Below are 14,206 nucleotides of genomic sequence, written 5' to 3'. Positions count from 1 at the left end.
CCTCATTGAATTACATACCTTTTACTCTCTTTCTATCAGACATTTCTTCTGGATGTTAAAAAAAAAAGTGCCTTTTCTTACTGGCAGTCTGATTAAGGAGATCATAGTACCTGTATTCTTAGAATCTTATGAGTTTCAGAATCAATGTTCAAGACCATCTACTTTTTCTTCCCAGGAAACCCAAAGGGTATCCCATAACATTGATATTTTGGAACCTTCTTTCAGGTCGCCTCTTCCTAGCTAATAGGGAGTGGGTTAAGGTAAACATTGGGCACTTAGGGATCAGCTTGGCTTAAAACTATCGAACATTGCCAACTAAAAGGGAGTCATGTTGTTGTTAGTTGCCATCGAGTGGATTCTAACTCATGGTAGCCCTCCGTGTGCAGAGGAGAACTGCTCCACAGGGTTTTCAAGGCCTTGACCTTCCAGAATCAGATGTCCAGGCCTGTCTTCCAGGGTGCCTCTGGGTGAGCGCCAACTGCCAGCCTTTCATTTAGTAGATGGTTTAGTAGTCAAGCACATAACTGTTTGCGCCAAGGAGGTGGGGGGAGGAGGGGTAGAGGAGGGGAGAAGGAGAATGCAGTACCTAGCCCCTTCCTCTGCCTAGGGAGGAGATAAGAGCTACAAATTCCTTCCATGGAAAGGATATTTCTTTTAATTTATTAAGTCACTTCTTTGTGCCTAGTAATCAAATAACACAATAATATTTATGCCTGTAGTCAGATGCATCAGATTGACTCTCTGGTAAATGCTGTTAAATTCTAGCACTAAGTTTTCTTTATGCATTCAGTCTTCATAGCTTATATTTTGTTGCTCACTTGTATGTTCATTGCCTTATAACTTGAAAACTTAGAGGGGAGCACCTCCACCTTGCAGTGATAGAGGGTACTGAGAGCTTAGTGTGGTCTTCTGGTGTTCGGAAAAAAGGAAAGGGGTCTTATGTAAAAGTAAACTGGATATTGGGGTGTGGTGGGGTATTGTCAGGGTGTGCAGGACAAATCCTCTCTGGGTAGTTTTTTAAAGGAATACCCAGGATGCCTCGATCTCCCTGGGCAGATGAGCTGTGCCTGCAGCGTTCCCGCCACACTTTATAGAAATAGTTGTCATCATTGGCATGTTTATGTCCTTACTAGATTTCAGCCTCTTAACAGCAACGACCTGCCCCCATTCTTTCCATCAGAGCCAAAGGAATCCGTGGTTCATTGCCAATCCTTCTGAATCTCCAAGCCACCTTGACCTAGAAGTGAACCATACTAAACCAGAAACAACCAACACTGTACTGGGAAGTGGGAGGAGGGGGGACTTCAAATAAGACTGGTCATCATGAGAGAAGAGGTAAAGGAAAAGCCAGAAGCAAAAATAACTCTTTAAGAAGTTATTATTTTGGTTATAATCTTAAGATGGAGCTCATTTGGGTGTGCCTAATGCATAAGTCTCTCTCAATAAAAGAAAAAATAGAACACCTACTGTTTTGTGAGTTTCTAGACCCATTCCAAGGAAGAGGATCCACATTTAGATGCCTATTAGAGTGCCAAGAATGGAATATTGAACAAAACCATCAAAGAGAATAATGAGGACAGCATGGCTTTCTTCCAGGTCCTGTATTTAATGCCTCTGTGCATTCGGCCACACCATCGGTCATCCGGGGAGATCTGATCAAACTGTTCTGTATCATCACCACTGAAGGAGCAGCACTGGATCCAGGTACTTCTCTCCATCATCTTTCTTACCCCATGTTGCTTTTTGTCATCGCCATGGTGTTGTACAAATGTAGAGGACGGGGATTGGATTGTCTGTTTATCCCCAAATGGCCTCATTCAGTGCTTTGTATTCAGTGGGGGTTTAATAAGCACTTGTTGAATGGATGCACCTATCTCTTAGATGATTTGGAAACACATCCAAAAGAGTCTGAGTTGTCAAGGTGATCAGTGGACCACCTTGGGGCTGATTCAAGCTGGCTTGAAACCCACTGCCAGAGCCCAGCTCCTTTACTTGTGTCTTTTATTTATTGAGCTCTTTCTATGTACAGATGCCATTCCAGATGCTGGGAAGAAAGGACTGAAAAAAGTGGTTAAAGTCTGCCCACATGAAGTTTGCAAACTAGGGAGACAGACAAGAAATAGATTGCTATACACTATAATATCAAATAGTGATAAACACTGTGAAGAAGTACAGGGCAGAGTAAAAGAGTAGCAAGTGACCAGGGGGTGTTATTGTAGTTAGAATTCTTAGAAAATCTCTGTAAATCGTTTCTTCGTAGCTGTATTAGCGTTGCTAACAGGACAGGTAAGAGTTGTGGAGAGGCCATCAGTGTTACACCTTTCCTGTTTGGCCTCCCTCAGTGCCAGCTGGTGTCTCTCTCTCTCATTCTTAAGGACATTAAGGGCACTTAGTGTGCCTCTGTTAGGCAGGACTGGACCCTCCTCTGCCCTTTCCTAAAGACCCCATAAAAGAAAACCTGTTGCCATCGAGTCGATTCCAACTCATAGCGACCCTGTAGGATGAGTAGAATTGCCCTGTAGAGTTTCCAAGCAGCAGCTGGTAGATTTGAACTGCCGACCTTCTGGTTAGCGCCAAGCTCTTAACCACTGAGACATGGAGAACCCAATTCACCCTCTAGGGGCTGCCCTTCTCTTTGAACCCAGACTCTCCTCTTACTACCTACCTTGGTCATCTAGTGCTGCTATAACAGAAGTCCCACAAGTGGATGGCTTTAACAGAGAAATTTATTTTCTCACAGTCTAGTAGGCTAGAAGTCCAAATTTAGGGCATTAGCTCCAGGGGAAGGCTTTCTGTCTTTGTTGGCTCTGGAGGAAGGTCCTTATCCTCAATCTTCCCCTCGTTGAGGAGCTTCTCAGGCACAGGGACCCCAGGTCCAAAGGACGCGCTCTGCTCCCAGTGCTGCTTTCTTGGTGGTGTGAGGTCCGCAACTCTCTGCTTGCTTCCCTTTTCTTTTATCTCTTGTAAGATAAGAGGTGGTACAGGGCACACTCCAGGTAAACTCCCTTTACATTGTATCAGGGATGTGACCTGAGTAAGGGTGGTGTTACAATCCCACCCTAATCCTCTTTAACATAAAATTACCATCACAAAATGGAGGGCAACCATACAATACTGGGAATTATGGCCCAGCCAAACTGATACACACATTTTTGGGGGGACATAATTCAATCCATGACACTACCCTACCCCATTACAAGCAAAGCGATGGCTACTTGAGGATTTGCACCTTGAAATGACCACATTGTGCAGGCTCAACAAAGCTCCTTGTGGAGACTGCTGGAAGTGTGGCCCTGGGGAAGAAACTCGAAGCCAGTTTTTATTCTGCATTAAGAGGCAAGTTTTGAAGCAAAGTGGGGTAAATTGTAGTGAAACCAGAGTGAGCACTGTGAGGAGGGGCCTGGGGATAGCTGGTGTCCTGGAACCAGAGGCCTAGATGGCCACCCCCTGAGGTCTGGCTCCTGTGCGACCTCTAATTGAAGGTCACAAGTACTGGGAAGTTCAGGTGGCAGCTAGTTCAGGGGTCAGCAAATCTTTTCTGTAGAGGCAATAAATACTTTTGGCTTTGTGGGCCATAAGGTCTTTGTGGCAGCAACTCAACTCTGCCATTGTAAGGAGAAAGCAGCTGTAGATAACATACAAATGAATGGTCGTGGCTATATTCTAATAAAACTTTATTTACCAAAACAGGCAGTAGGCTTGCCATGGCCTGTGGGCTGTAGTTTGCCAACCCCCGAACTAGTTGATTGATACCAAAATTGGCTTTCTTAGAGAGGGGCACATGGATGAGCTTTTGTTGCTGTTAGCTGCTGTTGAGTCGGCTCCAACTCATGACAACCCCATGTACAACAGAACAAACGTTGCCTGGTCCTGTGCCATCTTCACAGTCCTTGGTGTGCCCGAGTCTATTGTTGCAGCCACTGTGTATTTTGAGTGCCTTCCAACCTAGGGGATTTATCTTCCAGCACTATACCAGACAATATTTTGTTGTGATCCATAGGGTTTTCATTGGCTAATTTTCAGAAGTGTATTGCCAGGCCTTTCTTCTTAGTCTGTCAGTTTGTTGCACTGTGGTGGCTTGCATGTTACTATGATGCTAGAAGCTATGCCACCAATATTTCTAATACCAACCAGCAGGGTAACCCATGGTGGACAGGTTTCAGTGGAACTTCAAGACTAAGACAAGCTAGGAAGAATAGGAAGAAAGAGGATGAGCTTTAAGGATAGGAAAAAGGAGAAAAGTTTGTGGGAAGATACAAGAAAACGAAAAGAAAAAACACATCCATACACACTTAGTTGGTCAGCTTCATTCATGGGGGTAAGAAATGAGGACCCCAGGTCTTGAACGAGCTGCCGCTACTATACCTGAGATGTGGAGGATTAAAGACTCAAAGTAGGATTCAGAAGTGAAAATGAAGGTGAATGTAGAGGAGACACCCAGGGAAAGGGGGAGGAAATCTCTTTTAAAAGTTGGAATAATGTAATATCATTTTTATCCTTAAAGCTCATTTATGATATATACAAAAATTAATCCTTTAAATGCTCTTTCTCAGTAAATTAATGGGTCACCAGTTGTGCCCTCAATATAAAAGTATTTTCCTTCAGAGTAATTGCAGAAGCTATAGGTGGCTATTACCTTGTGGATCACAATTTTCCAGAACTTTGCCCCCTTGGACTGTGTGGGTGGAAGATTCTGAACAATTAAACACAAATTGTAAATTAGTTTTTCCTCATGCGTCCTCTGGGCTGTGAGGGAATTCTTTTTGAAAGGACATGTTGAATAAGTGGGCTGAGTGCCAAAGCACTTCTGTGCCAAGGTGGGATGGTGTGAGGCGGATCATGGCCTGTTTGAGGAGGTGTCTTAGGTCAGGTTCTCCAAAAACAAAGCCAGAGACAGTGTGTAAGTGATTAATTGAGGGAACGCTCTCAGGAGAAAACTATGAGGGAGTGAGGGAACCAGGAGAAGCCAAGGGAAGAAACCAGGCAGAGATGCGAGTTCAAAGTAAGTCTCACTCCCCACAGGGAGCTCTGGAGCATGATTTATACCAGAGTATGTCCATCCTTCAGGCAGGGGGGCTGGGCTTTCATATCCCCACATTAGTCAGTCATTGCCTGCAGGCTGAGTGACTGGGACTTGAGGGTATTTCATACCCTCCAAGAGATGGCTTCTGTAGCGAAGGGCAATCCTCTAGGGAAGGGTACAGGTGTAAGAGCTTTAGCAGCCAACACCTACCCGCAGCGGGGGCTGGGTGCACTAGCTGGTATGGGTGGGGCACCAGACATTAACTACTGCAGGACATAATGCCCTTCCTGTTAGCAGCATCTCTCTTACAGAAGGCCTGTATATTGAAATATGGCGATAGTGATGTTTATGGCAGACAACATTTATTGAGCACTTACTACATCCCAGCTGCTATTCTAAACATTTGATAAACATGATTAATCATGGGTACAGTTGTTAAACTTTCATTTTACAGGGGAAGAAACTAAGTCACAGTGAACTTCAATGACTCACCCAGCCACCTGGCTAGTAGGTGGTGGTGCTGGGATTCTAGCCCAGCAGTTTGGCTTTGGAACTTAGTGTAGTGAGTTTGAGGGAGTTTGAGACCAATCAAGGAAAAAGATAGGGCCATGAGATAGCAGTGTCACACAACAGGCTATTGGAGCCGAAGCATTACAGCAGGGACAGTCCCCTACTACATGAGACTCTCCAGAGGCAAGCAGTGGAGGGAGCCACCAGAAGGGAACCCCCGGGGGAGAGGAAAGGAGGGAGGGGACTTACATGTTGCTAGGCGATGTTCCTCTGCAGCAAGGTGGGAGTCCCTGGGTCAGAGAACTCTAAAACACAGCACAGCTTGGGGTCCTTCTAACTATCTTGGGCTAGCAGACATTGGGGGCAGTTTCTTGGGGTATGTAAAGCAGGCAGGCTCTTAAAAATATGCTTAATTGGGCTATTTTAAAAAACAACTGGATGTGTAAAAATTTGAGTTTTACTCTGGCAGGATTTTTGGGCTAATGGACCCAGCCTGTTATGAAGAAGTAAGCAACTTAGGGCTAATACTCAGAGGTCATCCTTGGCTCATTTGCAGTAGACCTGGCCACCTTTCTTAGAGGTGCCTTGGAGGAAAGCCCTGGTGATCTACTTCTGAAAAGTCAACCATTGAAAACCCTATGGAACAAAATTCTATTCGTACACATATTGGGGCACCATCAGTGGGAATAGACTTGATGTCAACTGGTTTTATGGCACTGAAGTCACAGTGGGGATCAGAGGTTAGCATCTAGGCAGAAGGGATGGAGAACACAGTTGAGATTTTTCACTAACCACCCCCATGCTTACAGGTGACAGTAGCACTGGGTTAGTTTTCACTGACTACATGAGAGCGATCTGGGTACCTCCTGCCACCCCCTCTGCCCTCAAGCAAGTTTGTTTTCTCGGCAAGAGATGACTTACATACCAGGAAGAGTGAAATGTTATGCTCAAGTGCCACAGTAGTACAGATCAAACGCTGTGTGCTGGGGGTTGATGGGGAGAAAACGAAGATGTTTTGAGCATCAGAGTAGAGAGCTGTCCTCTTGTAGGTGGTGGTGAAATTTGCCTGTGGCCCTTACAGTTTTCACAGTGAGTTGGAAAAGGAGCATTTGGGTAATTTTGCTAGAATAGAAAACTCTTGCTTTTGAGTTTCGTTTTCATTCCTTTTTAATTAATGTAAGCATCTGAAACTAATTTATTTGCCTTTTACTGAATGAATAAATGTTAGTTTTTGTTTAATAAAAATCGTGTTACTGGATATGTATATAAAAAGCCTTGTCAGGTGAATTGAGGATAAAACAACATTTTGGGCCTTGTAGTACTGTCTTCACTGCTGGCTATATCTCAGAGCTGACACAGCTGATAGCAGCTGGTACCAGGAAGGAGAAGAGGTCAAGGGCTTGTGCTGTGTGCTCTGTTTCCACATTCCAAGAGAATTACACTCTTGCCAAAGTCTTCTTCCTCTTATGCCCATATTAATTTCTTTGAGGCTGTAGGAACCTTAATTTTGCAGAGTAGTTTACAATTCGGCAGCATTACTCTCTGGGACTGTTAAATAGTGTTTAATTTTCTCAGCTTGATGCTTTTTTTCCTCTTGTTTTGAACTTAAGCACTTCTGCAGGGGATAAAAAATCACAGTTAACATTAAAATCTAAACTATTTACAACTTTAAATTTTGTGCGATCCGTTTTATGTACACTTTGTTCTCTGTGACTTTAGCGTCCTTCCAGCCTTGAGTTTTTCTGCCTGAAATGTCAAAGGACCCTGCTTTCTTTGAGAGACAGAACGTGTGAAGTCACCACATATTAGTTTTACATATTGCATTATCTGTAGGAGAAATATTTTGGCTCTGACGCTTCTTCCCGTGATTCCTTAGCCTGGGTGGTTGGTGGCAGTAAAGTGGTTAGGAGGATGGACTCTGAGCTAGGCTCCTGGGTTAAGCCTTACACTTTGCCACCTCTGAGCTGTGTGACCTTGAGCAAGGCATTTAATCTCACCATGGGGTGGGACTAATAATAGTACCTTTATCATAGGGTTGTTCTGAGGATTAAATGAGACCCGAGGCAGGTAGCTATGAGTCGGAATCGACTAGACAGCAATGTTTTTTTTGTTTATTTGTTTTAAGGCAGGTAGAGGAGTCCCTGGGTGGCGCAGATGGTTAAGCGCTTGGCTACTAACCAGAAGGTTAGGGGTTCGGATCCATTCAGAGGTGCCTCAGAAGAAAGGCTTGGCAATCTACTTCTGAAAAATCAGCCATTGGAAACCCTATGGAGCAAAGTTTTACTCTGTCACACATGGGGTCACCATGGGTCAGAATGTTAAGTAGTAACAGAATGGTAACTTGTAAGGCAGGTAGAACAGTGCCAGCCTATGTTGTTAGGTGCTATCGAGTTGGTTCTGACTCATAGCGACCCTGTGTACAACAGAATGAAATACTGCCTGGTCCTGCACCATCCTCACAATCGTTGCTATGTTTGAGCCCATTGTTGCAACCACTGTGTCTGTCCATCTCGTGGAGCGTCTTCCTCTTTCTCGCTGACCCTCTACTTTACCGAGCATGGTGCCTTTTTTGCGGGGACTGCTTCCTCCTGATAACATGTCCAAGTACATGAGATGAAGTCTCGCCATCCTTGCTTCTAAAGAGCATTCTGGCTGTACTTCTTCCAAGACAGCTGTGTACGCGTTAGCTGTTATTATGTGTGCCCATTGTACTGAGCCCAGGGTTTTGCATTTGGTCATTTACAGATGACATGGCCTTTGATGTGTCCTGGTTTGTGGTGCACTCCTTCGTCCTGGACAAGGCTCCTGTTTTCCTGTCTTCCCTGGACCGGAAGGGGATTGTGAACACTGCTGAGAGGGACTGGAAGAGCGACCTCAGCCTGGAGCGGGTGGGTGTGCTGGAATTCCTGCTGCAAGTGCATGGCTCTGAGGACCAAGACTTTGGCAACTACTATTGTTCCGTGACTCCATGGGTGAAGTCACCAACAGGTTCCTGGCAGAAGGAGGCAGAGATTCACTCCAAGCCCATCTTTATAACTGTGAAGATGGATGGTAAGAATGACACACAAATATTTCTCTCAGTGTTTGCAGAATGTCTTCTCTCCATGCTGTGGTGCAGCTAATAGAATCCAGGTTTCCACCGTTTGAGGTCCTGCTTTCTGTCTAGACCCGTCCTGGGCCTGTACCCAGAAAGAGCACAAGCAGCTCTTGCTGTTCTCACAGCTTTGGCATTGTGCTCTCTTGGCTCCACTGGGAAATGATTGCCAAGACGTATTGGAAACATTGTTGATGCCTCCTCACCTCTTCCATGAATTCTATGCAAACACACTTTATTGTATCCTAGGGTTGGTGTGGATTTGGCCAGGCAAGGGTGGAGAGCAAAGTTAAGAGATGGGGTTCAGGTCTTCAGGTGAGGCTGTAGAATGAGTGCCTACTACTGTTACCCTCCTATTGTTTTTGCTTCTTAGAAAAAAGAGGCTTGTCCTTTAATGGAGTGGATATTTCATAGAACCCCCAAATGAGAGAGTGAACCCCCTGCCTTATTAACCTACACAGACCGCTAAAGTCAACCTAACTGGATGTCTGAAGGTCTCCTTCCCATCCTTCTGCCCCATGAGCATTTCAGAGAGTGGGGACGATGGTTCCTTGGTGAACAAGAAGCAACTCTTTGTTCAAAAAGCTTCAGAAAGTAAATGTTAATTGAAATAACTCCATGCAGAAAATAAACTCCAGATGCCTCCAAGGATTAGTAGAAGCCTCTTGAATTTGCTTCCTTCACAATAGGTCAGTTTGGGGGAAGCCTGGATTGGAACCCCAGCTCTTCTGCAGCTCACTGAGCCTTTCTGAGTCTTAGTTTCCTCTCTTATAAAATGAAAATAATAATCTCTCATGGGGCTATTGTGAAAATTAAACCATACTAAATGTAAAGCAGCTTGTACAATGCCCGACGTCCACCCAAGAGACGCTGGCAGTTATGGAGGATGGGAGATAGGATTTTGGGCTTGTGGGATCTAGATGATGTTGGTGAGTTTCTGAAACTTCATCATTTACACCATCTTTGCATCTTAGAAATTCCTTGCTTGAAGCCACTCCATATGAAAACCCAGATTTACCAAACAAGTAAGGGAGTAATTATTCACATCACTCGATAATTTACTATAGTGTTACTTGAAATAGCTCTCCTAGTACACTTCAGTTATTTGATGCCTATAATTGATTTATGCACAGTTTTTTTAAGGATACATCTGCCGCTGAATGTGTGGTGCCCTTATCCTGACTTTTAAAAGTCAATCTCCAGCCAAAACCCTAAAAAGCAAGTTGACATTCAAAAGCATCACATGAGATCTTTTTTCTGTTTTTTAATCCTCCAAAGAACTGGGTGGGGAAACATTTGCTCATTTTTTCAATAGATACGGATGAGCCGCTCCTATCTCAAGAGCTGTGCTAGGCACAGAATACAGGGTGAATGACACCTAGTCCCTTGGGAAGATCCCATCCAGCGGGGAGGGTCTCTACCCGGAGGCCACATCCATAATGTCACTGACCTGGCTTCCCCTTTGATCTCCCCCTCCCAGTGTTGAACGCCTTCAAGTACCCCCTGCTGATCGGCATCGGTCTGTCCACTATCATCGGGCTCCTGTCTTGCCTCATCGGCTACTGCAGCTCCCACTGGTGTTGTAAGAAGGAGGTCCAGGAGACGAGGCGCGAGCGCCGCCGTCTCATGTCAATGGAGATGGACTAGGCTGGCGCCTGCGAACGGGAATAAGCAAGGGACGGGACGTTCTAGGAGCAATTTGGGCGAGAAGAGGACAGTGATATTTTAAAGTGAAGTGTGTTACATTCAAAACCAGTCCTCTCTAATCTCAGGTGGGACTTGGCGCTCTCTCTTTTCTGCATGTCAAGTACTGAGCGCGGACATGTTTACCAGCACACAGCTCTTCTTCCCACGGCACTTTCTTATATAACAGTTGAGTGTGTGTTTTCCCAGCTGCGGCTTTTTAATGGTTAACCTTTGTCTAATTTTTTTCTCCTACTGGTTTATAGATCCTCTGACTTCTGCGTGTTTATATCTTTGTGTTGCGAGGGGTTGTGGTGAGGGAGGGGTGACGGCATTCAGAGTTCTTGGTCTGGAGTGAGAACTGGGGACGCCACCTGCTCAGAGAGAGCTGCTAGATGCGACCCTCTACCTGGGCTTAGAGACAACCCAGACCTACGTTGAAAGCTAGTTTGTGGCTTATACAACCCTGCCCCGCCCCTATTTTCAGGGGTTTAGACTATATTTGAAATCTAAACATGCAGTATGTAACTTCTTATTGAGCCCAAATGCATTTACTTTGCTCCTCTGCCCCCTTCCTGTTTCTTTTGTATTTGTTTTATGCGAGAGTGCTGAAATGGCGGCCCTGGAATCTAGAATCTGGCTCTCCACCGAGCACCTTATCTTGCCACCTTAGCCTTAAGAATGAATACGAAGAAAAATACACAGCCACCTCTGTCCAGGGTAGTGAGAAGTTCTGCAAGGAGGAGGAGGTTGGGGACCAGGAAAGGAACAGACATTCACTCCCATAGTTCTGAGGTTCCTGTGCCTCAGGGGCCCCCAGGGAACGCAGAAGAGGGATCCTGGGAAGTTAGATTTTTGCAGCTCATGCAGTGGTGTTGGGGGCATGTTAGGGTGAAGATACCAACCAACTCCGTTCCCCTCTTCTGCCCTTTCTGGGAGGCAAAGACATAGATCATCAAGGGACTTCCAGGAGCTCCCACAGATACCCACCGTCCTTTCTGTGCTGCTTGGGCTCCTTAACATGAAGGCAAATTGCTGCTTGCAAGACTGACTTTAAGGAATCAGAAATTGCATAGAAGAACCACACATTTCCTATGACCTTTTCAGTCCTTCAAGTCTTTTTAAGACACCCTGCAGGGGATTAGTGAGAAAGGGTGTATTTTGTGATATGTTGGCTTTCCTATTAGGAACATGAATGAAACCTAGCAGTTTATTGTCATATGAACAGCCTACAAAGTCAGTTTGAGAGCAATATGTTCTACCCGACTGCTCCTATCAGGGATAGGACAGTGAGCAGAAGGAGCTCTTACATGTCCCCGGCTTTAAAAGTGGTCCCCCTGCACAGCGCTGGCTTTTGGGAAGCATCCCAGTGGGGTTTTCTGAGACTCGCTGGTGACTCGTGCCCTACATTTCAGTCCTCTGTGCTTTGATCCTGGCTGTGAAGGATCTAACACTGCTCTGTCTTCCAAAGGGGAAAAAGATTCGTTGGTTATGAGCAATAAAATAATGCAAAATGATGGCCATTCACATGCGGCTCTTTGTCACATTGGCCACATGAGCCTCACTCCCCTGGTTCACCATCCTCCCCTCTGCTCTCCTCACTCTGCTGCCCACAGTCAGTTCTGCACGTATCACCGAGTCACCTTTGTAAGGCAGATTGCCGCTGAGTTTTCTCTTTTGGTGTTGCCCACTGTGGCGACCACTCACGTAGAAATTCTAGATTCTGTGCTAACAATAGCAGTGCCAGTGAATTCCAGGTCCGGAGTCTGTGATGGGGAAATGGGCAGCAGATGTGCCTCACCAGAGGGAGAGTGAGTAGAGGAAGAGGAGGAGGTAGGTCCTAGTAGTACTGGATTTTGATATTTCCCACACATCATTTCCTGACTGCTAATTCAGAGGAGATGGGTCACAGATTATTGCACAAATGGGAGTTAAAGTGAGAACAAACGTAAACAAGTGCTGGCTTAGTAACAACCAGTGCATCTTATTAAAAGAAGATTCAGGATCGTTGTGGTGCAGGCCCTTTATAGCAGAAGAAAACGGTACTTAGCTTTGGACAGGACCAGGTGGCCCCAACTGTAGGTAACACCATGGACTGGGTTATACCAGACATTCGGTGGTGGTAAAAGTGATGTGCTCACATGGTGTACCTTTTCCTTTTAAACTGATACTGCAGTTCAGAGCTGGAATTAGGGCAGTGATCCCCACCCCAACCCACTCCCCATCCCACTGTAGGTCCACTGGGCCGAGCAAACTGCCAGTCACCTGGAGATAGGGAGAGATATCCCAGGGCGTTGCACCCAGAGTCTGGTTCTTTACAGGGAAATCAATTTGCCTGGAATGTGTGTCTTTTTAAACTGTGAGATACACCCTTTTGCTGTACCAAATAGGGATCCCCACAGTGCTCTTCTGGATGGTCATTGTGCCAGAAGCACTGGTGGGAAGGAAAGAAGGGCCCCGCCATGATTCACCTGGATGAAATTGCACTTCTTAGCAAAACAAAAATAAACATTTGGGTTTTTTTTTCCCCCCAAACATAAAAATCATCCCCAGAAAGAGCCTAAGCTATGTTCACGTAGAAGCCTCAAAATTACTTTAAATTGTTTACTTTATGATGTTTACATACACTTCACTTTTCTAAAAAAAAGGAAAATGTAAACTGCCTTTTTTTTTAAACGACTTTTCAGATTTTTTTGTAGGATGGTGGGACTCTGACTCACCAACTGGATTTAAATCTTAATTTAGAAGCTTATTGAAATACGTGTGCTTTTCTCCCTCCTCCCCACCCGCTTTTTCTATAATCCTGGTCAAGGAGGCCCCCTGCCCAGACCCCTGTCTGTTTTCCTTTGTGGCTCTTGCTTCTTGCTTTGCAGACTGCCTGCAGCCATGATTTCTGTCACTGACATCTGTGAGCCAAAGACTGAGCCTTTCTGGCAAGGATACTAAGCAATACTCCACAACTTGCTACTTTCAGAAAATTTTTTTTTTAAGCTTCACTGATGACAACAGAGGAAGAAGGGAACTAGGATTTGGGTAAGTTCTCCTCCACTGTTTGACCAAATTCTCAGAAATGAATATGGCGTGCAGATCACTAGGAGAAAAAAAGTTGACTTTCTTCCTTTTTTAGCGTGGCACATACGGATCTGCAGAATTTTACGTAGACAAAAGAAAAGGTCTTGTGTATTTTTGTCTATAGCCAATGTTATATGAACTAATTGTATTGTTTTATACTGTGACCACGAATATTATGCAATGCACCATTTGTTTTTTATTTCATTAAAGGAAGTTTAATTTAAATTTCATGAGGGTCAGTGGCTGAATTTTGGTTGCAGCTTAAGCACCTTCTGATCTCTCTGAATCCAGTAAAACCACTAAAGATAAGAGAAGAAATGAATTTAATGGGGATCGAGGTTAAGATTCCCACCAAACAGAAAGATGAGGTCTAGGATCCTGTTGCTTCTGGAAGGTGTTGCATTCTTTTGCTGAATTCTCATGACCTTATAGGTCCCCTCTCAGGAAAGAGAGAAGCTTGATAGTGTTTCTCTCTGCAGATGAGGAAACAAACACCCAGTGCTGTGACCGGATTGTGACTGGGACAGAACAGCTTTTCTGACTCATGACCCAGTCTGGAGCCAAACCAGCCCAAGAGGTGCCAGCCCCTGTAATATCCAAACAAGTCCTCTTCCCCAGGCCACTGTGTCAGCAGCGCTGAGCAGGAGGGAGCAGCGGGAGCCTGACTGCTGGCCGCTGGAGCAGCCGCAGGGCCTTGGTTGGCCTCCCCCTGACTCTCCTGTTGGCTTCATTTGTGTTATCTTCTGTGTCCTGGGCAGGGACCACTTCACGTTGAGGGCTCTTCAAGGGCTGCGGCTGGGACCTAGTCACTAACATTCTCCAGT

At 45.2% G+C, this 14,206-nt stretch overlaps 1 protein-coding gene across 1 annotated transcript in view; it reads left to right on the top strand.

The window, feature by feature from the left end:
* The window catches only part of PTGFRN (prostaglandin F2 receptor inhibitor), a 96,780-nt gene extending 82,968 nt beyond the window's left edge, over nt 1-13,812 (top strand). Inside the window, exons 7-9 of the mRNA XM_023734880.1 lie at nt 1,597-1,704; nt 8,279-8,584; nt 10,108-13,812. Of these exons, the coding sequence (XP_023590648.1) occupies nt 1,597-1,704; nt 8,279-8,584; nt 10,108-10,274 (581 nt within the window). The 3' untranslated portion in view covers nt 10,275-13,812. The remainder of the gene's footprint in view (nt 1-1,596; nt 1,705-8,278; nt 8,585-10,107) is intronic.
* The last annotated feature ends 394 nt before the right edge of the window (nt 13,813-14,206 follow it).

The sequence above is a fragment of the Trichechus manatus genome, unplaced genomic scaffold (genome assembly GCF_000243295.1).
Source record: "Trichechus manatus latirostris isolate Lorelei unplaced genomic scaffold, TriManLat1.0 scaffold00073, whole genome shotgun sequence".
Taxonomy (NCBI): Eukaryota; Metazoa; Chordata; class Mammalia; order Sirenia; family Trichechidae; genus Trichechus; species Trichechus manatus.
Note: the sequence above shows the minus strand (reverse complement) of the source record. Positions and strands in the feature narration are given on the sequence as shown.